Source organism: Chelonoidis abingdonii, chromosome 5 (genome assembly GCF_003597395.2).
Source record: "Chelonoidis abingdonii isolate Lonesome George chromosome 5, CheloAbing_2.0, whole genome shotgun sequence".
Classification (NCBI taxonomy): Eukaryota; Metazoa; Chordata; order Testudines; family Testudinidae; genus Chelonoidis; species Chelonoidis abingdonii.
In genome coordinates, this window is record NC_133773.1 from 145197198 (window position 1) to 145212429 (window position 15232).

The 15232-nt window shown below is 52.8% G+C and overlaps 2 protein-coding genes across 2 annotated transcripts in view; one reads left to right on the forward strand and one right to left on the reverse strand.

Annotated features, from left to right (window-relative positions):
* ADISSP (adipose secreted signaling protein) overlaps positions 1-4572 on the reverse strand; it is a 117583-nt gene extending 113011 nt beyond the window's left edge. The window contains exon 1 of the mRNA XM_075066690.1: positions 4368-4572. Coding sequence (XP_074922791.1) covers positions 4368-4386 — 19 coding nt within the window. The 5' untranslated portion in view covers positions 4387-4572. The remainder of the gene's footprint in view (positions 1-4367) is intronic.
* The window catches only part of HSPA12B (heat shock protein family A (Hsp70) member 12B), a 192136-nt gene extending 177439 nt beyond the window's left edge, over positions 1-14697 (forward strand). Inside the window, exon 14 of the transcript XR_012656011.1 lies at positions 14684-14697. The gene's annotated coding sequence lies outside the window, so the exon portion shown is untranslated. The remainder of the gene's footprint in view (positions 1-14683) is intronic.
* Positions 14698-15232: the final 535 nt, after the last annotated feature.

The following is a 15232-nucleotide window of genomic DNA, read 5'->3' on the forward strand; positions in this document are numbered from 1 at the left end:
CTACTATCCAACCCTGGGGCAAGATGCAGAGGGGGGTCCCTGAGATTGCAGTAATCCCCATGTTCCTGCTGCACAAGGAATGGTGGCAGTGGTTATGCACAGCAGAAGATCTAGTACTCATGACCTCCTCTAGTCCCCTCCCCAGCCCAGCACTCCCAGCGCACAGACCCGCCTCCTGGAAGACAGAAAGCCTCCACTTCCACCAGGTCCGGGGCTCTGTGTAGGGTCGAGTGGCAGGTTTGTTCCCCCACCCCAGCATCATACAGCAGCCATCCCAAAGGCTCCCAGCTGGCAGAGACGCCAGCGCAGATTGCTACATTCTTAAAGAAAACCTTCGAACCACAAAGAGTCTTTTTCGACTAACAAAATGTGAGAATAATTAACCCAGCATTGTTCCTCCAAAATCGCTTGGAAAAAACCTGCTTCTATTTGCAGTCAAAATAAATGCTTCAAGATGCACAAGTCTGCGCCCAGCATCGGGTGCCCCTCCCTCCACTGCAGGATTCATACAGCACTTGAGAATTAATGGAATTAGTACTCCAGCCCTTGAAACAGGTCCCCCCAGCCTTCCCAGGGCTGAGGGTAACAGGCTCCCATTGCCTCTGCTCCCTGGCTGCTTTGTGAGCACCAAACAAGGATGCTGACGCCAAAGGATAGGGCAGAGGGGAGCCACCAGACATACTGCTCAACTGGCAGATGGTGAGAACAAAAGGGAAAGGGCGAGAGGTGGGAGGCCTGACTCCCTCATCCACTTACACCTGTCATTGTAGGATCTGAGCCTCAGTCCCTAATGGATTTATCCTCACAACCTCCCTGTGAGGCAGGCCTGTTATCCCCATTGCACAGATGGGAAACTGAAGCAGAGAAACACTCTGGGAGTCTGTGGTGCATGCAGCAAGGAATTGAACCCAGGTCCTAGGCTAATGCCATCTCCACTAGGCCATCCATCCCAACCTCTCTGCAGTCCTTCATTCCAAGACCCAGCCGCAGAGGGGCAGAGAGAGTGGGGCTGAGAGCGGGCAGTCTGTGGCAGCGCTGTCGGAAATGCAAAGCCAACCCACGATCACTGGGCTCCAGAGGCTGTTTCTAGACACTTGGCTTTAGCGGACGTGCCCTGGAGATCACATACGGATGCCACACTCCCAAGGAGATGCGTCAGCTATGGAGGAACTGATGCGTCTGCTACAGCCCCTCAACAGATTCAAGCCGCAGTAAGCAGGGATGGATCTATCCAGGGACTCTCACAGCATCCCATCATCTTTCCTTTTTGTGGGTCCACGCCACCTCATGCTGCAAACTCAGCAGGTCTCAGCAGCTAAGCAGGCTGAGTCAGGGCTAGTTGATATTGGGCGACTGCTTAGGAAAACCCACAGTGCAGCAGTGTGTATGTTATGAGGCGTTTTGAGACAGCATAACCAGTGCCCCAGCACGGTGCTAAGGAGTCCTGGGGTGCTAGGGAGACAGTCTTCCAGAGGAAATATAGACCAGAGGCCCTAACCATTTGTGGTTCTTAACCCTCTCCCTGGTACTTTCACAACAGCAAGGTGTTTGTAGTCACCGTAACTAGATTCACTGTACAGCTTCAACTACAGCCAGTCCCGTCTTTGTGCTGCAGGCTGGCTGTGTGCTGTTAAACACCTCCTGAGTCCAGCACCAGAGGTGACTGCATTTCAGTGACGGGAAGTGATCCCAGAAGGTAAAGTGCTTTGGGAATATCAGAGATGATATTTATATTAGGTGGTAAACTCTTCTGTGCGGGACCTTCCTCTCATTGTCCAGGAGGCACCAGGCTACACTATAACAAACCCAGCAGTCAGACCGCGAGGAAGGGTTCCCTGTTGCATAAGGCTCTGGGCTGGGACTCAGGAGACCTGGTCCAGTTCCTGGTTCTGCCAGACTTTCTAGGTGACCTTGAGCAGGTCACTTCAGCTCTGGTCTCAATGCTGCATCTGCAAGAGGAGGATGCGGCTATTCCCATCGTCTGCGTTGCCTATTGAGACACCCCCAGCCCGAGGGAGTTCACACTCACACCTAGTGCAACAGGCCCCAATCACAGCAGTGTCCTCTGGGCATGACGGCAGCTCAGACAACACTTGGCTGCCAAGTTTCAGCTCCTCATAAGCGATTAGGCTACGCTGAGGAACTTGAAATAAAAATCAGCTCGTGTAGCCACAACAGCAGCCCAGCCAGGTGTGAGCGGCAGGGCACGCCTGACCTGCATGCAAAGGGAGTGGAGGCGGATACCTCGCAATGCAGGTACATGAGTCAGCAAGAAAGATGCTCACTCCGGATTAGAGAGATTATCTAGCTGTGCATCTCTCTTACAACCCTTTGGGTGGGCTGGGGGGAAAGTGTCTTAGTCTAGGATCTGCCATGGAAGAGGAGAAGTTGGCCAACACCATGAGTGATTTTCACCTACCCTGTCCCCTGCAGGGCCACCGCAGTCAATTGCCAGATAGCCCAGCCTAGTGACCGGTAGGCATGTCCAGGCCCTAGGTTCAGGGCAGAGGCTCCCCCCAGCCTGGCTGAGCAGGGCTGAAATGCAGCGCAAGGGAACCCCAGATGGTTCCTCTGCCCTGGAAAGGGGGTGGCCGGGACAGGGTGTTGTGAGAGGGACAGCAAGCTGCAGAACAAACAGCAAGCTAGTAACTACCAGCCCTATCATCTCCAGGGGGCAGGGAACCCCCCCCGAGCTCCCTGCAGCTCATTCTGACACAAGGCTGCATTGGCACCTCTCCCCATCCACAAGCCCCCACTAGGTGTCAGGGATGAGACCCCACCTAGCCACGGCGAGTCAGGGCACATGAACGCAGGCTCAGCGCTTCCCTACTGACACAGCCCCCTAGATTCCACACATCCCACTGGTAGGCAACTGCTGGCCAAGGAGAGTGCCAAAACGGGATCCAGCTACGATCCCCTCGGCCTGCAGAGTGCCAGCTCAGCAGAGTACCAACAGCAGGGCTGCCATGGGGCAAAGGTGGGACCCTGCCCCCCATTTAAACTCCCCTCTCCCAGCGGAGCAGGATGGCAGTGCTGAGACGTTCATAGTTACCAGCTATGGAAGGTGCAGGTTTTTCCTTCAGCCTAGGAAGCCTGGGGGGTCTCAACATTCAGTGGCCACAGCAGACTAAGAGGGGCTCCTCTAACTCACACCCGCCCAAAGCCTCAAGTGTCATGGCGCTATGAAGGGCTGCTGCAGACTGAGCAGCCAGCTCAAGGAGGAGAGCAAGGTCTCAGGCATCCCAACCCTGTAGCCACAGCAAGGAGGGTGAGCCCACAGCACCAGCCCCACGATCCTCTGCTTGGCTGCTGTTCAGCAGCTTATGGAGAGCGGAACCGGAGCCAGCTGCACTGGCAGATTTTCAGCACAGGAGGGAAGAGCTTCCGTGTTCCTGGTTAAAATCCCTCTTGGGGAAACAAGCAGCCCCCAGCAGCCAATAGAGGCATTCGATAGCATCCAAGTTCACTCCCAGACTGAGAGGATGGGGAAAGGAGAGAAACACAGTGCTGGGCACTTTAAAAATAAAACAAGCCAAGAGACACACAGAGAGACTCTTCTCTCTCTGTCAGTCCTGAGCCACGGTGCCCCCAAGGCACATAGCACCAGCTTCCTTCCCAAACCCGAACAAAATCAAACTGACTGTGAATTGCACCGACCAGACTCGGCACTGAGCAGGGCACAGGAAAGCCAATGTCAGACAGCTGGGATCATGGCCTGAAAATACACCAGCCAGCAGCCAAACCCCACCAGCAATGAGAAAAGGCAGCCTGGCTCTCCCCTACCACATCCCCCTCACTACTGACCCAGCCCCTCACCTGAGCGAGGGAGGCATTGCCAGTACCCTGGCAAGCCCCTGGATTGCATCTGGCTAAGTACCGCAGCAGGACCCATCCCCTGCTCACCGTGCAGCAAAGACACAAAATGTCATTGGATTCCCCCTCCCTGTCCTGGCTTCACTTGCCAGAGCTCCCAATTGAAGCTACAGATGCCCAGGTGGGCGCGCAAACAAAGTTACAGCGCGTCGATCAAGGCGACTCATCTCGCGACAGCAGCTTGAAGAAATGGTTCTAGATCAGACCCGTCTGGTAATTGCAAAGGGCCGGGGGGAGCGCCAGCACCCGCCTCCCCAAAACACAGGATTAAAACACGTCCAAGTTCTAAAATCTAAAGCGGAAGGGAAGTTCAACTTTCAAAATCAGAGACAAGATCCGACCTCTAGGGCTAAACTATTTTGAATTGCAAATGTACCACCCTGTCTTAACCTGGTTTCTGCAAGTAGCAGAGAAAAACAATTCAACTTGCAAGAGAGCAGGAGCTCCATCCCTGCTTACGCAGATCAGAGAGCCCCTGCAGCGTGGTAACTTACCCTTATTAGCTGCAGCCATCTAGCCCACAAGCGTGTTAGAGCTTCAGGCGAATGGGCAGGCGGCCATCGTCCACACAGCGACCTCTTCGAACACGAGCTGGGGAAGGGAAGGCGACAGAATTGGACAGGTTAGCAGGGGAAGACTCAGCCTATCATCCGATCACTGCCTGCAGGAAGGTCTTGTATTGAAGCACTGCATCCGATCAGCGCCCGAAAAGGCTTCTTCTGGGTCCTAGCGTCTGACAGGGGTAAGACACTCAGAAAACCATGCTAAGGCTGCGGTGCGACAAGTGGAAGCAGGCGCAGAACATCCTCTGTAAAAGCCAATCCTCCAGCTGGAACTTGGGTCCTGGAGCACACGCTCGAGCACAGTCCTGCATCTGCAGTCACACAGAGGCTCTGTCTACTCGCTGCACCGCCGAGGCAGGACAACCCCAAGGGTTAAAGCAGGCTAAGCGATGCTCAGGGGGAAGTGGATGGTGAGAGCAGCCTCCCTGCAGCTTATATGAATTAAAAGATCCCCTTGCTTCTTGGAAACGAAGGAGCACTCAAATAAATACCCTGGAACCGGCTTCAGCACTCAAGCTGTCATCTTCAGCCACTTGAGTGACAGACGCTGGGCTTGGTCAGGCACTTAGCACAACAAGATTCAGTCCCCAGCTCTGCCACAGACTCCCCAGGTGACCTCGAGGGAGTCACTTAACCTCTGGGGCTCAGATCCCCATAACACATTTCCCTTCTCCCACCCTGTCTCTCATCCACTTCAATTTTGGTGGCAGGAGCTGCCTCTTACGCTGCCTCCCTCCATTACCCTGCACAATGTGGCCCTGATCTTAGCTAAGGCTGCAGGTGTGACTGCTTACAAACAGGAAACGTGCCATGCCATATAAAGGTAGAAGCATTTCATAAGGAAAGCAATCTCCTTTTAAAAGAAAGGGCAGCAGCCCGGTTTAGTGGACCAGGCAACTGGGAGACAGAAGACCTATTCCCAGCCACTAGCCTGCCGTGTGATCCTGAGCAAAAAGCTGCTGTGCCTCGGTTTACCCATCTGTACAATGAAGGAGGGCCCATGCAACCTTGACTTTCAAAGCACTGAGTTGTCAGCTAAAATGACGCTATGTAAATATTTTTCTACTCTAAAAGAAGCAGAAGAGAGTGATTATCCAGAGACAGAGACAGATTTCAAACAGCAGATGTGTATCCTACCATGGATGTATGTCCCAGAAATGGTGTAAAACAGAGCCTTTACCTAACACTTGGGTTTTTTCCCTGAGAAATATCCTTAATGTATTCCCCCCACCCAGCCAGAACCAGCTAGAGTTTCATTAACACTTTTTTTTTTTAACATTACAACATTTCTCCAGAGTCTCACCACAGAACAGTTTGTACCAGATACCAGAGCGCACTTCTATTGAAAGTTGTTTGCAGACGTGTCAGAGATAAAAATAGGGCTTTGCCTCAGTTGTAGTCAAACCGCCTGTCTCTCCCACTCTTTTCTCGTTGATGCCTCAGCACCATCCACACTCTCATTTGGGATGAAGCGCCTGGCCCTGCCTGCATCACGAGACGTGGGTCAATGCCACCTCTAGCCCTGCCCTTATTCCCACAACATCCTCTCTAAGCCAACAGCCAAGACAGACCCCAGAATGCCCAAACATAAGGAGAGGAGGTGAAATAGCTGTCCTGGTCCCCTCCAGCCTCAAAATGCAGAAGAGGCCCCATCAAAGAAACAAAGACACTGGAATACATCCATATGATCTGCTAGACGAAGGACAAGGGAACCTAGGACTCCTGGTGGTATCCAGAGCTCCAGATAGGAAGCTGAGGAGTTTACAGGGCTGCTGCACAGCACAGTCCTGGAGCCCCCAGATTCCTAATCCTCAAGCCGTCAAATAGACAGACAGTCTCAATGACGCAGTGGTACCTGCCCTCATGGCAACCAGGACATTCTCCCAGGCTGCCTCTGGACCTACACATGCAGCTGGACACATCCCGGATTCTATCTTCAGCCTAGGACTGGACACTGGAGATGCCACCAACATACCACTCTCCTGGTCTGACCAATGCCTCATGACCCTAGATGACCCGTCCCCAAACCTCCCTAGGACTTTCAACTCATCCAAGGAGAACAAGCCACCTGGATACATTAACTCACAAGTGCCTTGCCTGGGTAACAGTACCATCTCCTGACTGATGTCCCCCACCACTGACACCTTGGCCCCAAGTCATCCACTCCCCTCCCATCACCACACCGACCAAGAATATTGCCTTGAGCTACAGCAGATGAAGCGCAGAGGGAGAATGTTAGACACCAGTGATGTTAAAAACAAAACCAACAACCTGAATCCCTCTGCCAGAAGCACAACCACCACCTCCAGGACAATGTCACTGCTGTAAAGGCAAAACGAGCCTTTCACTCCACCACTATCTCCACAGCACCAGCCAGCCGTTCTTCTGCACAGTGAACTGGCTGACCAACCCGGACGGCAGACCCAAGCACCGACCCTTGCCAAGGGCTATCAGCAAACATCACTGATAAGGTCCCTTTTTCAAACAAGAAACAGCAAAAGTTATGTCTATGCAATCCCACTAGAGCACTGATCTGCAAAACCTTCATAACTGGCGATGACGCAGGAGAAGGAAAATACCCAGCTTGACCCTCTGATCCCAGAGGGAGTTGGGCGGGCTGGCCAATAGAAAAAAAAAATTACTTGAAAACTCAGACCACCTTATATGGCAACTGCGACTCAGACAGTAAATGTTTCTGAAGACTGGCACACTGCTAATATAGTGCCTACTTTTAAAGAGAACCCTGGATTTCCTTTGGCAATCAGGAAAGAAAATCCTGACCATTGTAGATTGCAAAGACTGGAATTCTTTTCTGGAGGGAGGAGACAAAGGAAGGGCTGCAACAGAGGGACCTACCAGGTTTCTTACACTAAGCAACCTTTGTCAAAGGCACCTTTTCTCCTCCATGCATATATTCCCTGGATATGCTCACAATATCTGACTACTCCAATGCTGTGTGCTCCGGCTAGCCTCCAAAGCCAACACACCCACAGGAGAAGGAACTAGATTCTATTCCAGGAGTCGGCAACCTACGGCACACGTGCCAATGGTGGCATGCGAGCCGATTTTTAATGGCACGCTGAGGTCCCTGCTGCCGGCCCCACTCAGCCTGCCGCCAGCCTGGGTGAACGGAACCACAGGCTGGCAGTGGGCTGAGCAGGCCGGCAACTGAGAGCCCGGCTGGCAAGGGGCCAGCAGCCGGAACCGAAACCCAGCCTGAACTCGGAGCCAGCTGATGCTGGGGCGCAGCGTCTGGCACATTCTCAGCTGGGGGGCTGCTGGAACTCTCCTGCAAGCTGGCGCAGGCAGCGGAAGCAGCAGGCAGTCGGGCAAGTGAAAGGGACCGGCGGGAGGCGCAGTGGAGGTGTCCGCATCCCAGCCTGTCCTGCTGCCCCTCTCTCGCCACTGTGGCTGGACACCAGGGCACTGCAAGCACATGCCGTCCCTGCGGCCCCTGGGGGAAGGGAGTGGCAGGCCAGAGGGTCTTCTGCAGGTCCGGCTCCAGCGTTTTTGCCACCCAGAGCAGGAAAAAAAAAAAAAAAGCCGTGATCGCAATTGCGATCACTATCTGCAGCAGCTCTACTGCTGCTGCTTCAGTCTTCAGCGGCTGGTCCTTCCCTCAGTGAGGGACCTGCCACTGAAGAGCCAGACATGGCCCCCATCCGTTGGCCACTCCCCTGGTCTTCTTCCACCGCCCCCCATTTGCCTGCAGATGCAGTGCCCCCACACAGTTGGCCCACGGCTCCCTTGGCAGAAACAGGAACAGCATGGGGCAGGGACCCATCCACCATCCAGTTAACCGGGCTGCAACTGGGATTGTCCCAGGCCAGCCCCAAGTCCCTGTCCCCCCAGGACTTCCCCCTACACCCCCCAACCTCCTGCCCTGAATCCCTCACACCACCCAACCCTGACTCCTACACCCCCCATGCTCCCAGCCCTGACTCCTGCACCAGACACATCCCCACCCCTTGCCCTGATCCCCATGCACCCCAACCCCTTGCTCTGAGTGCTCCCATACACACATCCCAGCCCCTGAGCTCCTCTCCCCCCAGAGGGAGGATGTAATACAACAGTACCTGTAAGAAATTTAAGTTACTTTTACCCCTGCCGGAACCCCAGACCAGCAGCGGACTGAGTGGGGCCAGTGGCAGGCTGAGAGGCTCAGCCCGGTGCCGGTCTGGGGTTCCAGCCACCAGCCCCCCTGCCCACTCAGCTCACTGCTGGCCTGGGGTACCAGGAGCCAGCCCAGGGCTCTGCTCCTGGCCTCAGCCACTCCCTGCTGTGGCACACATTGGAAAACTCAGCAAGGAAAAGGATCACACTAAAATGATAAGATCGGCATTTTAATTTTATTTTAAATGAAACTTCTTAAATATTTTAAAAACCTTATTTACTTTACATACAACAATTGTTTATTTATATAATATAGACTTATAGAAAGAGACCTTCTAAAAACGTTAAAATGTATTACTGGCACACGAAACCTTCAATTAGAGTGAATAAATGAAGACTTGGCACAGCCCTTCTGAAAGGTTGCCGACCCCTGAGCTATTCCTTCCCACGCTGCTACCTAATTGCTCACGAATCTCCAGTTACAGGGACAATCCATTACATCTTTGCGAGCCTACTGAAGGGTGGCTCTGCAGAACCTTTGGTACTGCTCGTGATGCACTAGAACAGCGGTCTTCAATCTGTGGGGTCTGTCCCCTAGGGGGGCAGAGAGTAACATTTGGGAAGCACAGCTGGAGCCTGGACGCCAAGGGTCCCAGCCACCGGTCCCACACCTGGGGGTCCGCTCCTGCCCCCTCCTGGAGCTGTGGCCCCAGCTTTGACCCCCTTAACCGTGATCACATCCCCCCCTCCTGGAGCTGTGGCCCCGCTCCTGCCTCCATGGAAGGGAGGGGACACGCAGACATGGGTAAGGGGAGCATGAGATAAAAAGTTTCTGGACTACTGCTCTAGAAGGAAGAAACCCAGCTTGATTCTCTGAGCCCAGCCCAAGCTGACAGGGCTGGCAGTTAGAAAAAAATATACTATTTTAGTTGTAAACAGAGCACTTCTTATATGGAAATTGAGACTCAAGACACAGAGTCCATTTTACTGAGTCACTTTTCAGAGTAAAGCACACTTTGCAGAGGAAATTTGCTGCAATCGGATTTTAACTGGGACAGTTTTTAAACCACCAAAAACTTTAGAGCTTGCAAGTTCTTCGGATTACTCACTGGAGGTGAGTAACAAAGCTTAGCTGGGTTTAACATGAAACCCAGACTGACATGCTGAACACCCCATGCCCGGTTACCAGGTTTAGGGCTGGGACAAAGATTTAATCCGCTTTCCTAAAAATTCTTCATAGCCTCCAGCGGGGTCTGCCAGCAATGCACCAAAACGCATCCATCTGGACCAGGGGGTTGCAAACTTTTTCTTGCTGGGGCCCCCTCCTCAACATGCTTTAAAAACGCCAGGGGCTGGCAGAGGAGGGAGAAACTCGGGGCTCTGGGCCTGGGGGGACCCTGGGGCATAGGCCTAGTTTTACTTCTATTGGTGGGGGGGCAAGAGCTGGTGTGGCTTAAGGCAGCTCTGCACAGTGGGGTCCAGGGAGGGAGCGCCCCCTCCACCCCGACTCACTCCCGAGGCCACCCAGCCTGTCTGGGCTGTGGGGGGACACAACCAAAACATATAATTTAAAGGGGAGAGTCAGGTCAAAGAGTTTGAAAACTGCTCAGGGTGCAGGGAAGGGGTAGAGGAGCTGTGTGCGAGAAAGGGAGTAGCTAGGGGCTGTGTGCGGGCAGGGGGGAGCTCAGGGGGCAGGCAGGGGGGTAGCTCAGGGTGCAGGGAAGGGATAGCTAGGGGCTGTGCAGGCAGGGGGGTAGCTCAGGGAGCGGGTAGCTGGGGGCTGTGTGCCGGCAGGGGGGTAGCTTAGGGAGCAGGGAGGGGTAGCTAGGGGATGTGTGTGGGTGGAGGGGGTTCCCAGTGCTACTCCCAGCTTCGGCGGGCAGAGGGAGGGTGCTGGGGCTCCCAGCTTCTCACACACACACACCCCCGCTGCTCCTGGCTGGAGTAGGGAGGAGGTTTGCCGGCTTCAGTCCCACGCTGCTCCCAGCTGCAGGGCAGCCACCTCCTTTAGCCCTGCGCTGCTCCCGGCTTCAGCACTGGACTGGACTATCATGCATCATCTGGCATGTATTTCCTTTGGTCAGCTGTAAAATTTGCTCCCTTTCACCATCAACTGTCCTCCTCGTCGTCTTGAATTATAAGACAAGCTAAAGAAAAGTGTCCAGCCTCCCCCTACATGCCACATATTCCTTTGGATCCCTTCATCAGTCACACTTTATAAATGGAAACTTATCGTAGTTAATACCAGATTAGCAGATCTTTTCATAACTGATGAACCAATTGTTACGGAGCCCAACAGATCGATATAGACTCAAAGATGCGAAGCCCAGAAGGGACCATTATGCCCTTGCATAAACAGGCGAGAGACTCTCACCCACACGGTTTATAAGCATGGCCGATATCTCAAACATCTCTCACTTATATTGTTAGAACCATCTTTAGCACATGCTACTCATGTCTAACATACTGATATAACTTCTAATTATGAAGGGTTAATTAATGATTAATAGAACCTTCATATAAAGTATACCACATTTATCAGGGCCTCTTTGGATGATAGCAAAATGATTGGGACCCTCTTCACATGGAAGCTTTCCTCCCATGCCCCTCATCATTTTCATCACCCATCTCTGAGCCCATCTCTAGTCCTGCCCTGTCCTTCTGGAAACAGGGCTTCCCAAACTGAACACGGCACCCCAGAGGGCGGCAAAGGCAGGTTCATACAACGACACTAGATTACTGTGCTTTATTGTTCTCCAACCCATTTCTCTTCTGCCCCAATGGTGCATTTACTGGCATGCATTGAGTAGAGATCTTTGCGCTCTCCCCAATGAGGCCCAGGTCTCTTCTCACTCCCATCAGTTCATTTTGCACCTAGTGAATGAGTAACTCAAATCAGAGCCATTATCCATCAAAGGATCAGGCATTAGCTGCATTTATGCCCTAGCGGGAATCCTTTAGCCATCAAAGATGAACACCAATGCTTTGTAATAATGCAGCAAATCTAGCAGCAACCTGAATAAGAGATCCATACCCCTGGGAAATTATTGTTTTTAAGATATAAATTCTTTTATTTTGGAGGAAATTTCATGTTATTTTGGTTTATCCTGCTCCCAGGGAGTAGGGTTGCCAGGCATCTGGTTTTCAACTGGAATGCCCGATTGCAAAGGGACCCTGGTGGCTCCGGCCAGCAATGCTGACCAGGCCATTAAAAGTCCAGTCAGTGGCACAACAGAGCTAAGGCAGGCTCCCTGCCTGCTCTAGTTCCACACGGCTCCCAGAAGCAGCCAGCACGATCCCTAGGGGCAATCAGGGAAGCTCTGCACACTGCCCCCATCCCCAGCTCCCATTGGCCAGAAACCGTGGCTAATGGGAGCTGGGGGGGCGGCACCTGCAGCCAGGGGCAGCGCACACCACACAGAGCCGCCTGATCACCCCTGCACCTAGGAGCCGGACATGCTGGCTGCTTCTGGGAGGCGCATGGAGCCAGGGAGCCTGCCTTAGCCCTGCTGCGCCACTGACCAGGAGCCGCCTGATGTAAGCACCGCTTGACTAGAGCCTGCACCCCAACCCCTTGCCCCAGAGCCCCCTCCTGCAGCCCACCCAGCTGCCCCAGCCTTGAGCCTGCTCCTATGCGCCAAACCTCTCAGCCCCCACCTGGAGCCTCCTCTTGCATCTCAAACCCCTCACCTCCAGCGCCCCCTCAGGGCCTGCATCCTCAGCCAGAGCCCTCACCTCCTCCTGCCCCAGCCCAGTGAAAGTGAGTGAGGGTGGGGGGAGAGCAAGCGACAGAGAATGGGGGGATGGAGCAAGTGGGGGTGGGGCAGGGGTGTTTAGTTGTGTGTGATTAGAAAGTTGGCAACCTTATGAGGGGAGCAGGTTGGAGGGTCTGCAGAGTGAGCTACAGAGCTGGACTCAGCACCCTGCTCCAGGCATTCTGACCTGGAGCACAGCGAGCAGTGCCACATGTGACAACAGACGGTCAGCCAGGCTGAATTTGAATGTGCGGTTATGTGACGTCCATGTGTTGAGGCCACTAAGTGTCACTAAGCATTATTCTAAGTAATTTTAAAAGGTAAAGGCTATAAGAATATGGAGTTTTCCCTTAGGCCTCTCATGAGCAAGAGTCCGTCCATGTTAAACTCTAATTGACCTAGCAGGCCAATAAATAAACAGAAGGCCTGGTGTCCGGAGCCTTATCAGTTGCAAGGCCGCTCAACTGGTATGAGCACAAAAATAATGAGCCTGTTACTTTTGGCTAAGGGACAGGAGATAACTGGTTTAAAAGACAAGGTCGAAATTCACGCCAGTTTACTTAACTGCACCTGCGCTTATGTAACTGCTACAGGGGGAAGAGGGGAAGGGGGAAGAAAGACTCGAAGTGTGTGAGAAAAGAATGCTGCAGCCCAGAAAACAGAAGAGGGAGGGGAAACGGGGGCTTGCTTGTCAGCGAGAAAAGTTCTCATGGATATAAAGGAACAGACTGCTTGTTTTAGGTGTGCTGGATTTGAGGCATGTCAAGTCTCCCAGCACCACTTTGAGATCTCAAATAAACTCTGCTTGCTTCTCCCCTGGTGTGTTTATTGGCGCTAAGCACGCCGGGCACGGACTACCACTGTTGTTTGCCTCAGCAGTCTATCTGCCCACAACACATGCACCCAGTGTCAATGCTAGAGCAGAGAGCCAGGCCCAGCCCTGTGGGACAGGAGGCGCAGAAACCACTGCTGCAAGGCGAGTTATTCATTTTACACTCCTGTTATTCCACATTGTTAATACAACAGCTCTGTGGTTTTTACAAGAGATTGTAGAATCTCAGGGTTAGAAGGGACCTCAGGAGATCATCTAGTCCAACCCCCTGCTCAAAGCAGGACCAATCCCCAGACAGAGTTTTACCCCAGTTCCTTAAATGGCCCCCTCAAGGACTGAACTCACACCCCTGGGTTTAGCAGGCCAATGCAATGCTCAACCCACTGAGCTCTCTCTCCCACCATGAAATATATGGGCCAAAGGTGTTAACCCAGTCACTGCCCAGCATTAAACAGTGTTGATCAAGATCCAGGGCTTGGTTCCCACAGCCCTGAGCCTGCTTGGTACCATTACAAACTCTTAACCTTTTTATTCAAAGGTATAGAAACGAAGGAAAAGTAGGGAAAGTACTGAGTCAGGCTTTCGCTGTAACACACCACCCCACTTGTTCTGTTAGCTGGAAAGAGTTTCAGAAGGAAAAGTCCCTTGCCTGACAGGCTCTGAGGCAGAACCAAAGATGGCAGTAATCGTTCATGGGGGGACAAGAGAAGCGAGTCGAGATGAGCTGGAGATGTTGCTGCTGCTGCTGCTGCTCTTCAAGTCAGATCCCGTCTTAGCCCCGGCGGGTCTGGGATTCCGCTGGAGCCGGCAGACACGGCCATGTCCTCTGGGTCCCTCTCTCTGCCCTGGACATCCCAGAGGTGGAGGCTGATGAAGACCCAGGAGCCCAGGAGATGGTGCGGATGGCAGACAGTTGGTGAAGCTCCCTCCAGTAGCCTCCCTCTGTTCTTTTATTCCCCCCATCCCCCTCCCACACCCAAAGTCTTTCTTTAAGGACCCAAAAAGGGAATGGTGAGTGGAATAGCTCATCCCCCTCATTACTTGGTCAGCCAGTTAGGCCGAATATCTGGCATACCAGTTCTGATTCATTCATTTCTAGTTCCACATCTGCTGTTTGTTGAAATCATGCTTGATAACTAGGCCTTGAATCAAATCAATCGGCCCTTCTGTTGAGATGAATTCAGCCTCTGTCTCCTTTTCACACTTCTGCCCATCCACATTTACCAGAGGCTGTTGAGATGTCTTATGAACTTTCAAATACGTCCTACAGCTGCGCTCACAGATCAAACCCACAGCAACAGGTTCCTAAAGCACACACTGTTCCCACCCCAACCCCAAACAACAGCACTTTCTCATTAATTCTCCCAGCTAACAGGCTCTGTGTTAACACCACGTGGGAGACCAGTTTCTCAATTAACCCCAATTATGCAGGAGATAATGGGACTCTGAAAGGTGACCTGAAAAAACAGAGCGTCAAATCCCACTGATGTTACCAAAAAACAGAAGAACGGCCAGCCTAGTTCAGCCCGATAATCCACCTAGCCCAGTATCCTGCCCTCCAACAAGGTGTCGGACACCGGGAACCATCGGCAAATCACAGGTGACCAAGCTGGACACAGAAGCCAGGAGTCCTGAATGATAGTTCAGCTCTATAGCCGCTCATCACAGCCACATCTTAAAACCTCACAGCTCCCATTAAAAAAAAAAAAAAAAAAAAAAAAAAAAAATCTAGTGGAGGCAGCTGCGGCTTACTGGTTAGCACACAGGACTAAGGGTCAGGACTCCTGGGTTCTAGTCTGACTAAGTCACTGATAATTCACAATTGCTTTGTGATTCAATGTCCATGTTACTGATAGTGCAATGACCACCCGTCGCCTTTGCACAGCTGAGGCCTCAAAATGCCACCCCCGACACAGGCACTTTCATGCCCTGCAGGGTGAATTCCACCCCCTAGTGTTCAGTCCCTTGGGGCGGGGCAGGCAGGAGTTTAAGGCTCCAGCCCATCAAGCAGAGACTGATGGGTGAGAAGCACTGTGGGAAAGTTGCAGTCACACCCAGCTGGAGCAGGGTTTCTACTCTAATAAAACTCTGAAAGT